This window comes from Elgaria multicarinata, chromosome 1 (assembly GCF_023053635.1).
Source record: "Elgaria multicarinata webbii isolate HBS135686 ecotype San Diego chromosome 1, rElgMul1.1.pri, whole genome shotgun sequence".
Taxonomy (NCBI): Eukaryota; Metazoa; Chordata; class Lepidosauria; order Squamata; family Anguidae; genus Elgaria; species Elgaria multicarinata.
The window spans coordinates 51,435,500-51,457,897 of NC_086171.1; the positions used below are offsets into that span (position 1 = coordinate 51,435,500).

The 22,398-nt window shown below is 40.1% G+C and overlaps 1 protein-coding gene across 5 annotated transcripts in view; it reads right to left on the reverse strand.

The window, feature by feature from the left end:
- Positions 1–4,114: 4,114 nt before the first annotated feature.
- Positions 4,115–22,398, reverse strand: part of LRRC3B (leucine rich repeat containing 3B) — a 66,547-nt gene continuing 48,263 nt past the window's right edge. For 2 of the 5 annotated variants that reach the window (XM_063147641.1, XM_063147648.1), the window contains exons 2-3: positions 9,884–10,036; positions 4,115–5,398 (exon numbers count right to left, since the gene is read on the reverse strand). In XM_063147641.1, the coding sequence (XP_063003711.1) occupies positions 4,452–5,228 (777 nt within the window). In that variant the 5' untranslated portion in view covers positions 5,229–5,398; positions 9,884–10,036 and the 3' untranslated portion in view covers positions 4,115–4,451. Of the gene's footprint in view, positions 5,399–8,094; positions 8,419–9,883; positions 10,037–22,398 lie in introns of those variants that run through there. The other 3 variants (XM_063147662.1, XM_063147670.1, XM_063147655.1) reach the window with 2 other exon arrangements.

Consider the following 22,398-nt stretch of genomic DNA (forward strand, 5'->3'; position numbering starts at 1 on the left):
GAGAATGTCATGGCAGTCCTATTGTATTTTGCTAATATCTGAATTATATGTTTTATCTGAATTATATCCTATGCTCATGGACTGCAAACTGCAATGATATTTTTAAAATTGTGTTAGACTGAGATTTAGTCATGCTTAGAATAAACCTACTGAAATCAATGGGACATGAGTTAGCCATGATTTTCTTTGTCTCATTGATTTCAGTGGGGCTACTCTAAGCGTGACTACATCTACATCCAATGCTTTATATCCAGGAAAGCCTTTCCACATTGACACCTACTGAAGACCAATCCCCCTCAAAGCATGTTGGCAAAGCATGTCAGCTTTCAACTGATCCAGACCTGAGACCCACCTTGGACTCTCAACCTGCAACATGATTGGACCCACTTTCACAATTTTCTCCATGCCCAATATGGTAGCAACAGTTTTGCCACGACACTTCTGGACTGATCTCACGACCCACTTTTGGGTTGCGACCACAAGTGGAAGACCACTGGGCTAAGGGCCCCTGAATGTCTCAGAAGATTCTTTGACTACTCTAGGGTGCACAGTCATTGTTCCCTACTGTAAAGCAAAGTATTTTGATCATGAATAGGCAATTAAGACCCATAAACTTTACAAAAGTCCTGTTCCTAGGAGATGTGACAACAGCTAGAACTGGTTTCTTGGTATGAATCAACACAGCTGCCTGCATTTTGGTCACTCCTTTGGGGTGTGCTGTACTGTTACACCACTGTTCTTAACCACACCAGTGAGGTAGGGGAAGTTCTGTAGACAAGCTGTTTTTTAGGGAAACGCATCAGCCATGACTGATCTCCTTGGTAAGGTTCCCCAGTTACCTAGAGAACACAGTGTGAAAAACGTAAAATTACTACATATAATACAAATCACATGTCTGTGTGTTCCTTATGGAGGTCCGTTGACTTGCTAGAAAGTCATATAAATATAATGGAAAAATGTGAAGATATTCCACACCATCCCATTTTTAAAAGAAGGTAATTTTAAAATCAACTCAAACAGCGTTACCTTTTAGTCAAATAAGATAGGACACTTTGAAAGATTTCATTATTCTTTTCCCATTCTAATTCTAACTCTTCAATTATAGAAGAGGTACACTCAGCATAGCTAAAGAAATGAAGATTGCCCCCCCCCCAAATTTGAACAACAACAAAAAAAGACATTTTTTTGCTATTCTCAAGGTAAAAAGCACCTTTCGGTTTTGTTCACAGAATACAAAAACCTCATCTTCATTTCTATTGTAGAATAGTTTAATTAAATTCCAAGCCTGGTACAGAGAGATATGTCTAACTCATACAAGGCACTGAATATAGCATTAGGTTTCAAGTATAAGATACGGTAACAGAAACAAATGACATTGTAGTTTTTAAATTCCATACCATATTTCTGAACTTGAAAAATATGTATTTCTGATATATTGACCCGGTTTGCATGGTCACTGCAGTTTAAACAAGCCATGGTAGCTTGTTTAAGTTGTGGCACGTACTAACGCATGCCAGGCACCATTTGTTTAATTACCCACCTGGCCGTGGCTTGTTATATCGTGAGCACCATAACTTGTTTGAGGGGGGAATCACTCTTGAACCTGGGCAGCATGGCTTGGTTGAGGGGGAAACAATCCTCAAATAACCCATGGCCTGTTGACCCTCAAAATAGCCCACTCTGGCTTAAGTCGTTGTGATCTTGTGAACCAGACCATTAACTATATATACCAGGGAGTTAATCCAGATTTACACTGGATCAACAGTACTGGCAGAAGTGGTCTTCCCCACCCCCTTCTTCCCACAGCAGTCAGTCCAGCCCACTGAAAATGCTTCACAGAGAGGCAGGAGACTATACTGAATGGGGTGAACTGTGGTGGTGGTGGTATCTCGAAAAATTGGGTAGAGAGACGTTCTTTGAGTGGAGCCCTTTTCATGAAAATTTCCTTCCTCTTGTGGAAGACACACCCTGGATCCAACCCAGAGGCAGAATATGTACCTGGCTTTCTTTAGACAGGTGACCTTTTTCAAATCCAGCCTTCTGAACCCCACTTTGTGCCATACACATCCTCTCTGCCATTTTCAGTGAAGGGGACAGCGCCTTGAAAAAGATGATTCCAATATAGAGTAGCATGAAAACACTATTTACTAGGTATTACTTTTTTTAGGACATCCTTGCTTGATACAAATGCCACAGAGCACAGACTGTCTCTCAGTAGTGCTCTTCATGCACAATGACATACAAACATTGGTGTTGATGTGGGGCTTTGGTTCCAGTTAGGGCAAACAGACACAATCTGTATTGCAGAGAAGGCAAATCTTTGGCCTGAAGCCCAGCTTAGACAGACAAGGCCTCCCCATTTGGCCAGAGGCCCCTCCCCAAAGTCCTTCCCCTTAGGGAAGGGTGCTCTGATTGGATGTTTAGCTAACTTTGACATTTTTAGTAGAAGCTGCAGAGAGCTAAACTTTACAAATTTAGCTTGATAGCAAGCTACATTTGTCTCTTTTTGTACTCCATAGTCACTAGTGAGTGCCATTTTGTTTCTAAAAATATATATTAGGGGGCGCAGTGCAGAGCACCTAGAGCCACATGTGTGTGTTGCTCACCCCTGCTAAACAGCATATAGTAAAGCAAACTATCTTGAGAATGCCCCCTACAGCCAATAAACCACAGCATTTCTAAGCTCAGTAAAACCAAAACTGTATGGATTTGCACAAACTTTCACCTTGTCTTGCTAGGCCATATACTGAAGTGTCTTGGAATACTAATTCAATCTAAAAACAGAAAACCATCTCATTCTTTAAAACAGCAACAAAATAATTTCCAACGATGGTATTTTCTTCACTGATGCTTGTTTCTGGAACTGCCATCATAATGTTATTGGCACCGGAGTTCAAATTATTAGAATCAACTGTGGCATGACTGCAGAAATAAAATACATTACATATGCAAATTGTTTGAAAGTAATGTCAGTGATTTGTATTGTTCCCTCAATATACTGGCCCATATTTTAACATTTGAAGCATATTGCAGAACAAATTCTCTAAGAAACATCACACAACTTTTACTTAAGTGCTTAAGGATTGATTTAGGAACTCCACAAACCCATCTGTGTTTAAGAGTCTCTTGTTATTCTGCAATAAATTAGATGTTCCCAAAGAGAACTGAGGAACACTTGAGATTTGGTCATCAAGATCCCAGGAGTGGGTATTGTAGTAATAGTAATATGTTGCATTTATTGATAATAGAATTATAAAGCCAAGAGTTTGGACTCATTAAACTAAGGAAGGTTTAACTTCTGGGTCAGAGAATGTGGCCCGGAACCAGAGAAATATATGCATAGCATACTCCTGTGCACAGATCAACAGACATACCCAGATGCCCAAAGAATGGCAAAGTTGGAGGGTGAAAACGGTGTTGTTGAAGTTGGTAGCACTGCTACTGACCACCTGATTGGGCATGGTTCTAAATCCAGTGTAAGGAACACCACACACACACCTACACCCAGTGATGTTGAACCTCAAGCCTGAGGGCCACCTAGGTTCTCAATATGGACCTTATTCAAGGCACAGTGGGTTGTGGTGCATGCCTGCGGCCATTTTGAATATTCAACCCCAGCAAAAGGCTGTCATGGTTTGCCATGTCACCCAAACCCAGGCGGCATGGCTTATTGGAGGGCAAAACAACCCTCTAATAGCCAATATTTTCCCCTTTAGCAAGTCTGGATTTGGACAACACAGCAAATCATGGAAATCACTGCTGCAGGTGGAATATTCAAAATGTGCCATAACCCATCATGGCTTAAATAAGTCATGGTGGGCTGCGGTGTTCACATGAACCCAGTCTGTGAGTTGCTCTGACTGAAGTATTATCCATATTATTGTAAGTTCCCTTGTTGTTTTTGTGTTATACTTTTATCTCCATGTTTTTAAGTTAATTTTTACAATCATGAGGGCTGGAAACCCGCCCTCCCACATTTGTTTTAGAGTGGCTGAATCTTGCAGTTTGAGTAATACCCTACTCTGTACCATATGATTTCTATCCTGCCAACAACCGCCCGTCTCTCTCTCTCTCTCTCTCTCTCTCTCACACACACACACACAGCATTAACTCACCAGCCAGGCTTCGGGTCAATAAATTACTCTGTATTTACATGGTTCAAAGTTAAGCTTTTATTTGGTTTTAAATTAAAAAAATAAATTTCATTATTAAAGAGTGGAATGGGTCTAAACTAATGTTTACATATTAGTTTACTTGGTTTAGAATACCACCAGAGAAACAATAAAGGTGTACTGTATCACCCCAAACAGAAATCTTTTTGTTAGAAAGTTTGACAGTGGTAGAATTCAGTTTAATTGGAAAAAAGTCTTACACGTTTACAACGAATGTTAGAAGTAAACATCTGGCATCCGTGCTACCCACATCTAATTTCAATCACTGTGTTCGGGGCACTATACGACAGTGCTAATATCATCAGCTTCATCTGGTTTCTTTTGCCTGCTTGGCAGGGATTTCAAGTACTCAAGGTGCCTGCGTGCATCCTCTTGATTTTGCCGCACATAGTAAACTACATAGGAGATCACCATGGTGAACCAGCCAAACATGGTGACTAGCATGGCATAATCAGTAGTCTTTTTAGGAAGGTTACAGAGGTCAGCATCAGCAGCATTCAGGAATGGTCTCCCAGCATGTTCATCTAAATCTGAAGTCTTACAGATCACACTGTTGGCTGTTTCATGGTTAGAGGCCATGCTCCTCAAGACCTGCTGCAGAGTGCAGTCACAGTGCCAAGGATTGTTTGCAATTCTAGCCCTGGCCTTTAAGTTGTTAAAAGCATTTTTGTGCACACTTTTAATCCGGTTGTCTGACAAGTCCAGCATCTGCAAGGTTTCCGCCACCCCTTTGAAGGAGTGTTCATCAATGAATTCAATAATGTTCTTGGATAAGTTGAGGACTTTCAATTGGTGCAAGTCCTTGAAAATTTCATTTGGGATGGATGTGATCTGATTGGAGTCTAAATAAAGTAAGACAGTTTCAGGAGGAAGATCTCTGGGTATTTCCTTGAGGTTTGCATTGCTGCAACTGACATTTAAGCCTCCGGAATGGGAACAAAGGCAACCTTTGGGGCACATACTGGCAGAATGAAAGCACAGTATCATGAGGACAAAGCTTTGTAAGAGCAGACACATGGAGAGGGAGCGAGTTAACCACAAGTCTACCAGATGCATGCTGGGATGTCAGCATAATCACACAACCACTTCTCATTTACCCAACAGTGGTGGCAAAGGATCTCAGGCACAAAACCGCAACCTCATTCTCTTCCGTGATGTCATTCGACTTGAGAATGTGCTAATGCGTAGACTTCCTCATGGTCAGTTTTCTCTTTAAAAGAACGTTCCTAGAAAATTAAAACAAAACAAAACAAAAATCTCTTACCAAACTAGAAGGGCCACTCATTGTATTAAGACATAAGAACATAAGAAGAGCCATGTTGGATCAGACTAAAGGTCCATCTAGTCCAGCATAGTGTTCACACAGCTGGCCAAGGGCAAACCACAACCAGGACATGAGGGCAACAGCACCCTCCTGTCCAAGTTCCCCAACAACTGGTGTACAAGACAGGAATGCAGTTTACAGTGCAGTCCTATACATGTCTACTCAGAAGTAAGCTCCACTGAGTTCAATGGGACTTAGGGGGGATCTACACTACTGCTTTTAAAGTGCTTTAAAGCACTTTGAAAACGTTTTGAAACCTGGGCCCCAACAGTTGTCAAAACTGTTATAAAGCGCTTTAAAGCAGTAGTGTAGATCCCCCCTTACCCCAGATATGTTGGTATAGAATCCAGGTATGAATAGGAAATCTCTATGGAAAAGTCTATTGTTTCACTAAGGTACAGCAGGATCACTTTTGGCACCAACTTGAGTTGATATGTACGTCTTTAAGGGAACAGACGTCATCCCACTCAAACATCACAATTCTTGAGAGAGACTGTTTCTTTCTTTCTTTTTTTAAACCCAGGTTTTCTAGAACAATAGTAATAAAACTTAATTACTTTCTTCCTTTTACAGTAGCAGACACATTAATAAGATTTATAGTGGAACTCCAGCAGCAGTAACAAATTAGGCAAGCATTTTTGTGGCTAATGACCTTGCAACAAAGTATTCCCTACTGCTTTAAATCCAAATTTTAAGAGAAAAAGCATTTTTACTTAAAAAAAACCAACAACCAAAAACTACTTATCGACTCAGTTCAGACAACACGTTTCTTAATGGTGTTTTTAGAACTCCACGGTGGAGTTTTTACACCAACGTTCGGAAATTTGTTGTCTGGCGGGAAAATTCCACCCCACGGTGGAGTTTTTTTTGGAAAATACTCCACGCTGAATATCCACGTTGTATAGAGGAGAGTTACTGCACAACTACTGCATTGTGTGTTGTGTGGAGAGCTCCGTGGAGCTTTCTGTTGCGTTAACTTTTCCCATTAGCTACAAAGTTCTCTGGCAAGAGTGGCAAAAGTAGCGAGTGCCACTCTAGGAGAGCTGCCAGGATTGTTTCTTTTTTGCAGCAATGGCTGATGGGATGCCATCGCCGAGGGATTAGAAAGGGTGGAAGAACTGTCACTCAAACATCATAATGGATTTTACTCAACTCCACAGTAGCCCACAGTCACACAACGGTGGAGTTAGAACATGTGTGGGGAGTACCTCCTAAAAACTCAAAATGCAGCGGCCAGATTGATAACTGGAATCAGATGGTTTGAACATATAAGACTAATTCAGGCCCACTTGCATTGGCTGCCTATACATTTCTGAGCCCAATTCAAGGTGCTGGTTTTAACCTATAATGCCTTACACGGCTTGGGACCACAATTCCTGACAGAATGCCTCTCCTGACATGAACCTACCTACACACTATGCTCAACATCTAAAGTCCTCCTCTGAGTGGCCACTCCGAGGAAAGCCCGGAGGATGGCAACAAGGGAGAGGAGGGCCTTTTCAGTGGTGGCCCCCCAATTATGGAATGATCTCCCCAATGAGGATCTTTTCAGCATCAGGTCAAGACTTTTCTCTTCTCCCAGGCAGTTAGCAGTTGTTTTTAACTGACCCCAGAATAGTTGTTTTAAAAGGATATTGTTGTTTTATGTTTTGGATGGTTTTAAATTTTGTATATTTATTTTTAATGTTCACTTTTTTAAACTTTTGTAAACCGCCCAGAGAGCTTCAGCTATGGGGCAGTATATAAATGTAATAAATAAATAAATAAACCGTTGAGTGGAGTTTTCACACTGCATTGACTAATGTGTTGTCTGAACTGAGCCATTATTATTATTATTATTATTATTTATTTATATAGCACCATCAATGTACATGGTGCTGTACAGAGTTATCAAGACAAACCAAATTTAGCTGGATTTCATGGCACAGGCGCAACTTTTACACAGCAAACCTAGGGTTCTTAGACAGTGTCCCAAAGGCCAAAGAACTGTCTAGAAAACAAAACCCTCTGAAGTCTTAGTCAGATTGTACTCTGCACATGCACAGGATTGCACCTTTATTCTCCAATCGTCTCACTTCTCTCCCCACCGCCACATTTCCTTTTGTATTAGAACATTTTTATCTACTTACTTGGCAAGGAGGTTTGCTACATGTTTGTTGCAGGGGACTCAGGAAATAAAAATCTCATGTTTTAAATTGCGTTTTAAATATTGCCAGCAATAAAACGTAAAAGATGGAATCACTATTGAATAGAACAGAAAGCCCTCTAACATTTCATAGTGTTCAAAGAAAATAAATATTCAAATAGTTCTTCCTCAATTAACTTTGAACATAGTACAAAGGCAGACTGTGAAAGACGTGCAAGATTCTTCAATACAATTCCCTTCCTTATTATGAACTACAATCCAGCTTTATAATCATGGCAGATCCATTTATCTTTATACACATTTCCTTTTATGTAAAAGCTGAGAAGCTTGCACACCTTCCAAGTTGTATTTACATATAAATGAATCTTATATTAACATAAAGGCAGGTTAATGCTAATTAAATTCATATAATGCAGCATAAAATTTCAGAGAAAATATGAAATCTGAATCACCTTTATTTTTGATTCCTGCATTTAGGAGGAATTTGCAGATCATCTATTCTCTTAGTAGAAGAACTATCTATACTACACTGGACATCAAGTTTGGAACTAGGGCACCAGAAATCTCTATCCTCCTTTACCTCTAGATTTTTTGGATGAGTTTCTGCAAGTCACAGAATGTCAGCCTTACTTTTGCATCTGTAAAATGGGAATAATAACAACCCACTTTAAAAACCAGTTACAGAAGGTCAGAAATGGAAAAACACCCTGCACGTTGAGAACACTGTATCATTGAGTGATATTAGCAGTGAGTAATGTTTTCTAAATGAAAAAGCTGTATTTAAAGTATTTTTTATTCTCACATCTCATTTACAATATAAGAATGCAAAGGGGAATTCATAATAAATATACTATGCACAAAGTGTATGTGTAATGTGGAAGCATGTCAACTGAAATGCAACTGGGAGAGATTTTTAGAGGACAAATGGCAAAAGTGGGACATTTCAATTAGTCTCTCATTTCTGCAGCTTCCCGGCTGCTTTTCATTTTAAAAGAAGTCAGTGAAAATTGAAATGGAACTCTATATTTCATCTAGTTTTCATCTTGTGCTTCCATTGTTTCGTATCATCTAGTTTTCATCTTGTTCTTCACTTGTTTTCTACCACATCTCTGCATTTAATCCCAGCATTCTTGTAGCGGGTTTTTGTGCTAAAATCACTAGTTGATACAACAGAATGACTCAATGCTCCAGGAAGACAGTCCATAGATTGTAACTCTATTGTCTTGAAGGACTGGACTTATTCCAGTTCTGAACAAGCCATGTGGCAGTTAAGTCATGGCCTCAACATTTCACAATCTATGTACTACTTAGACCCTAAATATCCCTATGACTGGCATGCAGAAATATCTGTGGCTATTCCTTCAAAAATACAAATACTCACACAGACTCATTAGGGTCACATGAGCAATCTTACAACTGAATAAGTTTACAGAAATTCTCTGACCCAGGATCTAATCAATTGGGCTTAAAGAACATATCCTGCATTATCCTAACCTACCTCACAGGGTTCTTTTGAGGATAAAATAGGAAAATACCAAGTGAGCTGCTCTGAGCTCCTTGGAGGAAGGTGGGTTGCTGTTGTTTTTATTATTACTGAGCCAAAATAGCCTACCCAACTTTGTCACCAGGATGCAAAGCTGGGGAGCCATTTTATCGGCTTGGGAGATGTGAGTAGGGATGTTTAAGTGCACGCGTACACCTACCACTGGTGGCAATCATGCTCTCCACTGCTGATGGGTATAGAATTTCTTCAGAGTCTCCTACCCCCCCCCCCAAAAAAAAAAAAACCCATCAGTGTGAGGGCACTAAGCATTGCTTCCTGCTTTTACCTTCACTCTGATTTGGCTTCACAACAATGGCAGTTACCCAGCAGCAGTGAGACGCACAACCTCCATTCCACCAGATCATATAAACAAATTGTTGCAATGGAAATGATGAGGGGTAGTGGTTTCATGAAACCTTTTCCATCACTCCCAAAACGACTCCCATTTAGAGTTGTAAACTGTTCTCCAAAGAACTTTTGACTCGAATGTTTAACAATGTGTTGAATAAATAACAACATAAATAAAATAACACTAATATGTGCACTAAATTCAAATTACTGGTTCTCCTTCAAACAAAATAATCCCTCTGACCTGGGGCTCTAAGTTTTGGAAAACAAACAATTATCCCATCTAAACACATAAAAAGAAAAATTGGGATAAAAGAAATAGAGTGTGAAGTAAATGAAAATCAGAGAACCTGTCCATGTATTGTAGCTCTGATGTTTTGGTGAGGAGCCTTGGAGGTTGCCAGGTAGCCTCATAGGATGCTCCTTAGTTCTGTCAAAGAGGTAGAAAGAGATCTTGCTGAATGAATCACATGGTGCCATCTCTTATCTTATGGGTGAGTGGTCTTAGGGACAAAAAGAAAGAAAACGGTTGTTGACAAGGTTGTGCAAAATTGATTCTTTAATGTTGACTCTGTTGCTCTCTCTTGTCCATTTCATCTTCTGGAACTAGGCCAAACAGTAGATTTTTTTTCTTACTCTACAGAATGTTGATAATGTTGAAATCCACAATGTTGATAATAATGGTTCAATGTTCATTTGGTTCAATACTCATTTGAACAAATGAAAAGCAATTACAAACTGATTTTGATGAACATAAAGTACAAGGTTGTTCCATAAGACATCTCAAAGCAAAAAGAGATTTCTACTAGGATTCTGAAGTGAAATGCAAATTTTGGTAATGACTTTCAAGAAGTTGACAATATGAGATAACAGTCCTGGGGGGAAATGTATATCTACGAACAGTAAGCTGGCTGCTCATGGAACTAGAAGTGCATTTTCACTGTCGTTTATTTTTTCATTTCTCACAATATTTCTATAGTGCTGAGTTATAAAGTTTACTCTTACAGATAAATATTACATAATGGTTTATTTTCTGGAACAACCATGGTGGGCTAGCATGTTGTCTGTGACATGTTTACCCCCCTCCCCACGGTGAGTTATTTCCCCCAAATAAGCCACACTGACAAACCAGTCTGTAACAAGGGTTATTTTACCTAAGATGGGTTAACATGTCAACTGTCGTGCAGCATGGGTTATGGAGATCATTGACAGTGCTGCTTGGCAAGAGCAGCCAAAAATGCTGCCGCCACTCTGAACCTCTCAAGTCATCTCTATTCCTGCCGCAAAGGAAGCTGGGATACCTGCCTGGCTGGGTGAGAGCACTACAGGAGGAGGAGGGGTGAGGAAGTATGGAATAAACTACTCTGTGCAGCTTGTTTGCCTGATCATCTGATGGGAGCACAGTAGGTTGTTTGCATAACCACCTACCCAGCGTCACTTGCCAGCCAACATGGGTTAGCGTGATATGTGAATCCAGTCATGCCCTTAGAAATGAAAAACTGCATGATGAAATGCCTAAAAGTACATTTTCCCTACTCTTATACAGCATACTTGTGCACCAGTTTTTTCACACAGGTATAGATTTATTAAAACAAATTAAACAAAGAAGAATTTTAGAGATCTTAAACTTCAAAATGTCCATGTAAAAGATTCCTTAAACCCGTATTCTCATGAATTAATCAAACAGAATTTCAGATGTTATGTTTGCAGAACTGCTAGAATCTCAGGATTATGTCCCAAATTGAAGCCCGGGGCTTTGGTAAACAATATTCTATAAGGTCTGTAAAACTTTTACCAAAGTTTTAGTTATCAGTTCTGAGAAAAAGTGATTTCAGACGGTTATTGGCACCAACACCAAATATTGGGCATGTTCCCCATCCCCTTTCCTCCTCTCAGATGACTCCTGCTGAGTTTACTTTACTTTAGAGGACTCCTGCTGAATTTAGGTTCACTTTCCCAAATTCTTGGCTTGTCATTGGGCATGAACCAGGAATCACAGTTTAAAACATCTTGCTTGTTAAACAATTAAGCAAAACAATTCAGGATTTGCTATTGGATTGTTTAGGAACTGACAAGAGTTTGTTTTAAACCATGATTCTCAGTTTGTGCGTAACAAACCAGGAATTAGGGACAGTGAAACTAAAGTTGGCAGGAGTCCTCTTCTGACTGCATGGTAGGAGGAGAGGGGAGGAGGAAGTATACAGTACAAGCTAGAGAGTGAGTTCGGACGACACTTTTGTCAATGGAAAGGAAATAGTCCACTCGATGGGCGGTAAATCCTTGTGTGCTTTTGGGTGACATGGAAGTGCCGCTCCGTTGGAGAGGACTGTCTCCACTCCGAGTTGTCATCTCTCCCCACACACCTGTACTCCCTCCCCACCGAATGGTGGTACTGGTTAGTGCTTACCTTGGTATGCTGATGTAGGGGGGAAAACGCACCAATAAGCATAGATGCTAAAAAGAGAAATGAACTCTGGTGCTTGATAAACGTATTAAAAACTATTTTAGTCTTAAAATCCAAAAATGCTCTGCTCAGCGTTTTGGACGTATCGTCCTTCGTCAGGAGCTATAATAAAATATACAGTTCTTTTAAAAAATAACAAAACAGGAACAACACCCATGCATTAATGAAACATTTCATGTAGAAACCTCAGCTACTCCTATCTACAGATTTTTAGTTACAAGTCATGGAGACTAAAGGTTTTTCTAGGGACACTTTTGCCCTTATCCCTCCCCAGGATTACGTAATACTATTTGCTGACCCTAGTCCACAAACATAACATCCCAGCAAAAGTGTCCCTAGAAAAACCTTTAGTCTCCATGACTTGTGGCAACTACAAAATCTGTAGATAGGAGTAGCTGAGGTTTCTACATGAAATGCTTCATTAATGCATGGGTGTTGTTCCTGTTTTGTTATTTTGTTACGTCCAAAACGTTGAGCAGAGCATTTTTGGATTTTAAGAATAAAATAGTTTTTAATAAGTTTATCAAGTACCAGAGTTGATTTCTCTTTTTAGCATCTAGTGCTTACCTTACCGGCAGTGCCATTACGGGGGGAGGAGTGGAGGAGAGATGAGGCTCCTGGCAATGGAGTAATTCCATTTCCTGTCAACAGGAGGCAGGGCTGCAGGAAGAAATTCCGAAGGAGCTCTGTCACTGTTGGCATCGCCAAGCAACCAGGACACTGCATCTCCCTTGTCAGAGGAGGCAAGGCATTTGGAGTTGCCTGGTGGCACAGCCTTCGGCAGAGCCAGGATTGCAGCCCCTGACATGCGAGAAATGGCCATGATCCCGACTCTGCCGAAGGACACCTCAGCGCCAAGCCATGTCATCCAAGGGACAACGGTGCTGAGGCATCCATCTCAGTCGGGGTCCATAGGAACAAGGCAAGGAGCAGGTACAAGAACACCGACCCTTGCCCTGTTCATATGGAGACTGGCATGTCAGAGAAGCACGTAGGGGCTGGAGCTGCTGGTGACACCAGCAGCTCCCATCCCTGCATGCTCCTCCGATGTGCTGATCTGGATAGACAACTGCGTCCTGTGGTTGGACAGCTCCCAGCCATCACCACCCCCCAATCTATTTTGGGATAGGATGGAAGGGGCTCCTTCTATCCCCACAAGGCGATCTCCAGGTAGATCAGGGCACAGGGGCTTGTGACATGCATGCCCCTGGCAACATGTGGGGCGTCATGATTGGCGATGCCCCATCCAGTGACGGCATGTTCCCATGCCAGGGAACGCTTCAGGAGCCCTGATTGCCCCACCAAGGGATGGGACAATTGGGGCTCCTGAAGTGCTCCCTGGCACGGGATTATTTTCCCTTGCCCATAGAGCCTCGCAGGGCTAGAGTGGCCAGGTTTCTGCTGCTCTTGCCTTGCGACTCTGTCGACAGGGCAGAATAATCAGCAGAGCCCCCCAGATGACAAAATAGGCAATGGTTGACGGGAAAGTCAATGGAGAAGCCTGCTGTTTTTCTCTGTTGACTATTTCAGCAAAATAATCAACCATCAATTGTGTGTTAATTGTGTGTTGCTCAACAGACAACACCATAAACAACTCAACTGATGGTTGAATCTTAACACACACACACATACACACACACACGGTTGCTTATCAAATTGTCTGAACCAAGCCAGTGACTTTGCTCAGCTTGCAGTGGCTCATGAACCTAATGCTAAATCAGCCTTTCCCAACATGGTGCCTTCCAGATGTTTTGGTCTCCAACTCCCATCAGCCCCAGGCAGCAATTCTGGCCGTTATAGTTCTAAACATCTGGAAGGTACCAGGTTGAGGAAGCTTTGCTAAATCTTGGCTTAGTGTTACGTGCAAACTGGACCACTTGGTAATTAAGCATCTGGGATTCTGAATGATTTCTATAGTCTTTCCAAATCATCTTACTCTTAGCAGTACTTGGAAGACAATTATACACAGGAAATCTATTAATCACCATTTGCTGCCTTCAGCAACAATTCAAAATACTATATGCACCTATTAATCTACAGTCAAGAAACTGCAGATTTCTCTGAAAAATAGATCCTGCATACATACATGAATTCGGGCCCTGTGTCATGATTGTTTTATCTTAACACAAAGTGAAGGGCCATCCCAAAAAGATAATAGTAAAATGTTTTTTAACACAACAACAACCCTTCACTGAATAGAAAGTTAAAGAACACAGCTCCTCTTAACTGTGTTTTCTTCAACATTCTAAAAGAAAATGAAAAACGCATCCAGGCTAACCAGACACTAACCACAGACTGGACTGGAAAAGAAGACAAGACCCGGGAGCCAGGCATGAAGGAAATACGAACAGTGTCCCAGAACAGCTTTCTCCAACTTGCTGTCATCTAGTTGTTTTAGACTACAACTCCCAGAATTCCTGACCATTGACCACACTGGTTGGGGCTGAAGGGAGGCAACATGTTGGGGTGGGCTGTCCTAGGAAGTGCCAGAGGGGATGAGTTACTAGCAAAATAGGAGGATATAAGCAAAACATTGGCTAACAGTGCAGTCCTATGTACTCAGAAGGAAGTTCCAATGAGTTTAATGGGACTTATTCCCAGGTAAGTGTATATAGAATTGTAGCCTGAGGCCTATATAAAAGGCAGGAGCCATGCCAAGCAGGATATAGCACTATGAAAGTGGTATATGGTATGTGTCAATGGGCCCCAACAGTTGTCAGTGCACTTCAATATCGCTGTAAAGCAGTAGCGTGGCTCCTGCCTTTTGCATACTGCTTTCACAGTGCATTAGTGCAATATCCTGCTTGGTGTAGATGAGGCCTTAGTTAAACAGAGACTATTGAGTAAAATACAAACCACCCGAGGACTCTCAGCAGCATTCTCAGAGGGCTTGGCGTTATGGAAGCTGGCTTGAAAAGTATTAAAAATCCCCAGGACCACTTCTAGCTATCTAAATCAGATTTTTTTCCTGAGTAGCACTGTCTCAAAATAGTTGCTACTTCTGCAAGGGCCTAGGCAATTTTATTGTATTAAAGCACATCTGCACGATGAAAACAAGCATTTGCATATTTGCATAAATAATTTTTAATAGCATAATGTCTTTCTGGCTTGCAGAAATCGAGGGTCTTCTTCTTCTTTTTTTACATATTAATATAGCCTATAGATGTCTACTCAGAAGTAAGTCCCAATGAATTCAATGGAACTTACTCCCAGATAAGAGGCTACAGGTTGGCAGTTGAAAATACCTCTCCAAAACAGAATGAAGCTGCTACCCTGCTACCCTTCTGGGACATCACCACATTTTGTGGAAATGTTATAATACAATAATAATTATAATTATTAAAAGAAAAAACATCATTAGGTAGTAATTCCATGACAGAATAATACAAAAGAGAAAATGTTGAGGGATTGGTAGAATTAATCAACAGTAGCAATACCACCTATTAGTATCCTAGTTAAATGCATACTGGTAATTACATAATGATTAAATAAAGAGAGGTACATTTGAAATTCTTTGTTCTATTATGCAGCATCATAAAAGTGACTGGAATTAAGATAATCAATGGAATGAATATATATATATATATATATATATATATATATATATATATATATGCATGACAGAACAGATCATGCTGTTAAAGGAAACAGAACCAAACGCTGTAAAATGTTTTAATACAACATAGGACCATAAAGTATCCCTTAGGCATTCTAGATATTATTCTAGACATTACATTATTAAGTAAACAAATATAACAGTAGGAACTTTCGCAATCACCATCCTAACACAATGTTGAATGGGTTTGAAATGTTAAGGAAAACCAGAAAGGCTAAAATAGCCGCAAGCACAATAAAGAATGGAAAATTTCAAATCACCATAGTTCTCTTTGGCAAAATGTAACACAGAAGTATACAGTTATACAATTTCTAGGCATTTTAGATGGCAAATAGTCACAGAACACAAAAGAGTCCATTCCTGCTTTAGCATACAAAGGTAACTGGAACTGAACTGCTAGTAACAATCACCACGAAGCAATTACATCCAATAACTCCTAGGAAGCAAACTGCAAAACAAACAACCCCAGAAGTGAACACATAATTTTAGAAAAGGGAACAATAAAAGGATGGTATGTAGTCCCCAATTACCAGTTACAAAGCAGCTATTAGGAGCAGTTGCCCACACACAAACTGTGCAGACTAGTTAAAAACACCAAAATAGAGGCTTGGGGAGAATGAATGGCCTACATTTGTTTATCTAATTTTTAAGTATAAAATCCATTCTATTTTGGAGGGCTTTGCAACATTATGGGGAACCCCCCCCAAAAAAATGTTGAGTCTTTTTACAAAGGATTTGTACTGGTATGTCCAATTGGCATTAGAAAGAATAATAGGGACAATTCAAAACTTAAAACGGGTTCACTCTATTAAACTGCAAAAAATATACATGCACCTCTCCAGGAATGATCAAAATATGATGCATTCTAGGAAAATGGGTACACTTATAGTACAACCTATACATGTCTACTCAGAAGAAAATCCCACTGAGTTCCATGGGTTAAGTATATGAAAAGAAATACTTGCTTAGTCATTAAAATTGTGTGTGTATGGCTATCTCAGGGTTAAACAGAGAAAGTCTATCTGTGGGCAATTACCTTGAGATAGAGGCTGTTCTGGGAACCTTGCCAAGATTCTAAGTTAGCCTCATCACAGCTGTATGTAATGTAGATAAGAATTGTGTAGATCTGTATATAGTTTCTCACTTGTGTAAAATGGAACTGATCACTGCTCTATGATCACTGCTCTCTGTGTATGCCTCAGTGTGCTGATCTGAACTGATCTGAATTGAACTGCACAGAAGCCTGAAGGAAATAAACCAGCTCTGCTGTGTAAGACCTGCGTGATGTGTGTTTGTTTCTGAGCACAAACAGAGTTCCAGAGAGAGAAAAGTTCTGGCACAATAACCCAACAAAGGTTATGGGCCCAGCCCAGTCCAGTCCAGGAAGCCTACGCCAGCCTAATCCAGGCAGAAGAACCAGAACTTGATGGGAACGGTGCAGTATCAGAACCAGGAGTCTGCTAAAACAGAAAACTGTTGATGAAGGAAGACATCAAGCTAAAGCCAGTGCTGCAAAGTGAGGAAAAATCTCAGTCGGCTGACTCTGAGGAGGACTCTGAGCAGGAGGACGGTGAGATACAAATTCCTAAAGCAGAGGAAATGGCAGGAGCTAATATGTCTGGTTTGCATCAATTGTTAGAAAAGCTGAATGACTCTAACTATGCATTATGGTCTTACAAAATGCAAATGTATCTGATTCAGGCTGAACTGTGGTATGTAGTCACAGAGGATCCACCAGATAGAGCAGATCCACAGAATGCTAAATGGTTTAAGGATGATGCAAAAGCAATGGCAGTTATTGCATTAGCTGTGGAAGACTCTCAAATTTCCTTCATTCAGTTTTTGAATACATCAAAAGAGTGCTGGAATGCGCTACAAGCTGTATATCAAAGAGAAACAGCGGGCAGTAAAGTAATTCTAACCCGGAAGCTGTATGGAATGAAGCTGAAACCAGGGGAGTCTATGTCAAACCATTTGAAAAGCATGAGAGAAATCTTCAATCAACTCAGGGCACGAGGGATGGAGTTTACAACTATACACCAAGTCTATGTGATTTTGTCAAGTCTTGATTCATCGTATGACGCGGTTGTCACCATGATGGAAAGTCAAGAGGAGAAAAATTTAACCCTCGAGTATGTAGCTGGAAAACTACTGGAAACCTATGAAAGAAGACAAGCTTCAAAACAACAGAGCCTTAAACATCCTGTGGCTGAATTTCAACAAAGCCATAAAACTTTTGACGTGGTGGCTGCATTAAAGGCAAGGAAATGCTTTAACTGTGGTTCCACAGGACACTTAAGGCGGGATTGCAACAACAAGAAGAAAAAGCTGTTGACAGCAAAGTGGAGAGAAGAAAACAACATGAATGAAGCTGAATCAACAAAGAAGTGTCTTCTAGCAAGAGACAAAGAGACAATGAATCCTTGGTTTTTGGACTCTGGGGCTTCAATAAGTATGGCAAAAGACAAACTTTCATTTGTAACCTTGGAAACTTCTACTTCAGAGCAAAAGTGTGTTACCCTTGCAAATGGAACAAAAATCCAGATTTGTGGTGTGGGTAATGTATATTTTGATTGTCTGGGAGTTGAACTACAAAGTGTTTTATATGTACCAGAATTAGAAACAAACCTTCTAAGTGTGTTTCAGTTAACAGAAATGGGGTATGAGGTTTGTTTTACTGAAGAAAATTGTACTATAAAACAGGGAAACAAGGTGTGTGTGCAGGGAATAATGAAAGAATCTTTGTATGTGATTAATACTTGTACAAAAAATGAAGTTGTAGCTAGCAAAGTCACAACAAAAACAATAGCCAATTGCAAACCACACCAAGAGTGCATCCATTTAACTCATAAAAGGTTTGGTCATGCTAACTATAAAACAATTTCTAAGATTCCAGAATTGTGTGAAGGGGTGAAAATCAAACCATGTTCTAACTATGTAGAATGTAATGTATGCAGTGAAACCAAGTGTCATAAGTCAAACATTCCAAAACATAGTGAGAGAACAACAAAAAGAATTTTTGAATTAATACATGCAGATCTTGCAGGTCCTTTTGAGACAAGTCAAGGAGGAAACAGATTTTTCTTGTCTATTGTTGATGATTACAGTAGATTTGGATTTGTGTATGTGTTAAAACAGAAGAGTGAAACTTTTGGAAAGTTTAAAGCCTTTGTTAAGTGGAGTAAAAATAGATTTAAAGAACCTATAGCTAATCTAAGAACGGACCGGGGAGGTGAATTTCTTAGCAACCAATTTAAAAAATTCCTCAGTGATGAGGGTATACAACATGACCTTACTGCTCCATATTCACCATTTCAAAATGGAGTTGCAGAAAGGAAAAACAGAACCTTGCAGAACATGTTAAGAGCTCTATTGAAAGAGTCAGGATTGTCTAATCTGTTTTGGGCAGAAGCTTTGTCCACCTCAAATTATTTGTTAAACAGGCTTTACCACTCTGTACATGAAAAAACCCCATATGAAATGTTTTACAAAAGAAAACCTAGAGTGTCACATATAAGGGTTTTTGGAAGTAAATGTTTTGCTCATGTTCAGAAAGAAAACAGACCAGGAAAGCTAGCTCAAAGAGGTTTGGAATGTAAACTGTTGGGATATGATACACAAACAAAAGGCTATCGTTTGTGGTCTCCATATCACAAAAGTGTAATTGTGAGCAGAGATGTAGTTTTTCATGAACAAATGCAGGAAACAAAACAGTATGTAAGTTTGCCTGTAGAACAGAAAGCTGTAGAAACAGAAGAAATTCCTGAACAATCTCAGCAAGAGAGGGAGGGGGAAGAAACTGTGGAGGAGGAAACTATGCCTGTAACTATGCCAAGACGATCAGAAAGGGAACGCAAAGCTCCAATTCGTTATTCAGATGAATACCAAAGCAAACAGGTTTCTCATAGAGCTTTACTAATAGCCTATGAACCTACTTCATTTGAGGAAATTCAGGAAATGGAACCTACAGAAGCTCAGGGCTGGCATGAAGCAATGTCAGAGGAAATCAGAGCAATGGAAAAAAATGAAACGTGGGAGCTAGTACCTTTACCTGAAGGCTGTAAAGCCATTACCTGTAAATGGGTATTCAAAGTAAAACAAAATGAGAAAGGACAGGTGGAACGTTCAATGGTAAAACACAAAGAGATGCTTTAAAGCTAGGTCTCAGATTGTAACACAATTTAAACAACATGCGCAAGAGGAGGACTGTTAAGTATATGAAAAGAAATACTTGCTTAGTCATTAAAATTGTGTGTGTATGGCTATCTCAGGGTTAAACAGAGAAAGTCTATCTGTGGGCAATTACCTTGAGATAGAGGCTGTTCTGGGAACCTTGCCAAGATTCTAAGTTAGCCTCATCACAGCTGTATGTAATGTAGATAAGAATTGTGTAGATCTGTATATAGTTTCTCACTTGTGTAAAATGGAACTGATCACTGCTCTATGATCACTGCTCTCTGTGTATGCCTCAGTGTGCTGATCTGAACTGATCTGAATTGAACTGCACAGAAGCCTGAAGGAAATAAACCAGCTCTGCTGTGTAAGACCTGCGTGATGTGTGTTTGTTTCTGAGCACAAACAGAGTTCCAGAGAGAGAAAAGTTCTGGCACAATAACCCAACATTATTCCTGCGTAAGCAAGAGGATTGCAGCCTTAAAACCACTGCCAAGATTGGATAACATTCAACTTCTGAGTTCTTATGAACTTAAATACAAAACTGCAGCATTGGCGTACAAATTATCATATCTGATAATAACCTCTTTACAAGGGACTGGAAAGAAGCTAAGGTTGTTTTAGATCACACATCTGTAAAACAGATCTGAAAGTTGTTTACACTGATTCTGAACGCCAGTCATTTTTCACCATGGACAAAGAATGCCAGAATGCCTTAGGACTACTACACACACTGCTTTTTGTTTTCATTTGAGAACCACTTCCAATTCTGAGTATAACATCATTTATTAATAGCACCCACAACATATATAACTTGCTAACCAAGAATGATACATATAAGGGGAAACCTGACCTTATGTATACCTCTTTGTATTTTCAGTAGTAATAGTAGTTACGTGCCTTCAAGTCAACTTCGACTTATTGCGACCCTATGAATCAGCGACCTATAATTGCATCTGTTGTAAACCACCCTGTTCAGATCTTGTAACTTCATGTCCATATCTTCCTTTATAGAGTCAATCCATCTCTTGTTTGGTCTTCGTCTTTTCCTTCTACCTTGTTTTTCCTAGCATTACTGTGAGCCTGTTAGCAAAGGTGGAAGTGACTCCCTTAGCATCTTTTCAGTACTGTACTGCACCCACTTTTCCAGATATGAAACAGTGACTCTGCTGTTATGTTTACGGTTGCTTATTTCAATATGAAAATCTAGAGCCACATAATGGCTGTGAGGCTCCATTTATCACTTTAACAACGTGAAGAAATTAGATACTGAACAGAATTAAGACGTTGCTCTTGCAATGTAGTTTATTGTGTAACTGAACTGAATCCAGAAACCATACGATGCTGTGCATGGTAATAAACATAACATTCATGTACATAAGCATCAAATATTGATGGAAGAATGTGAAAAAAAATATGATATTCACTTTCAGTAGCTTTTGCTGTGGTGCAAGCTCACAGTACTCAGAAGAGCAGGGGGTGAACATTCACTGAAGCGGAGGGGGAGGGCTCTATGGCAGGCATTCTGTACCCCCCAGGGGTTCCCAAGCTTTTTTTTTGGACCTGTAGACACATTTGGAAATTTGAGAAACTGCTGTGAGCACTACTACAAAATGGTTCCCATGGAAGATGTGGCTCTTTTATTGACTATAGTTTCCTGTTTCATCTAAAACAGGAAACTAGATTTACCAGGTTTGGAACAAGCCAGAATACTATGGCAATTTCAAACCATGGCTATTGGCTTAGTACTTTGGCTTGTTCCACAGCCATTAATCATAGTTTCCTATTCTGACAAAGCGTGGAACTGGACTTAACGGAAGACTTTCTGGCTTGTTCACTTTCTTCTGCAAACAGAAAACCAAAGGGGCTGTGAGCTCAAGGCTCGTTCATGTATCAGCTTATTAAACCTGTATCATTGTGATCAAAATGACAGAACTAACCAGTGAGTTTTCAAGAGAGCAGCAGTAAGTGAATCCTGTGTACTGGGGAATGGGAGTTACTCTCTTCACTGTTGCCATCATTTAGCATCACTCTCTGGGGATAAAAGTACTTTAACTACCCTGCTACTGCATTAACTGCATTTATTTAGTTTTTACTCCAGCTATTATTTCATTGTAATCCAGTGAGAAGATCCAGGGGGTGTTGAAATTGCTGGTGGCTCAATCCCACAGATCACCTTTAGTTGTTCTGGCATAAATTATACTTTGTGCTACAGAAATGAAAGAAGCATCTTGGAGAGTATCATATACATATGTGCACTACTTGCCTGGAATTTCCCTTAGTACATAGGAATAAGGCCATACATCTTGGCTCCAGGAAGACTAATAAATGATTAATACTTGTCCTTCCTCACCCCAAATAGAGTAATACAGCTGACCTGTAGATGAGAAGAGAGGGAAGTGTGCCAGCAATGAAGTTTCCCATTGTACCTATGCCTCTATGATGCTCTTTTAAGACTCAGCACAGTAGCTCAAAGGATCATGGTATATTACTCATCTCACTGGCTCACAGGGATTGCATGGGCCATATCGAAGAATCTGATCCAGGATTCAACCTAAGGTTTTTAAGACTGTTATTGTTACGTGTGTGTAACATATATAGCATACTATATT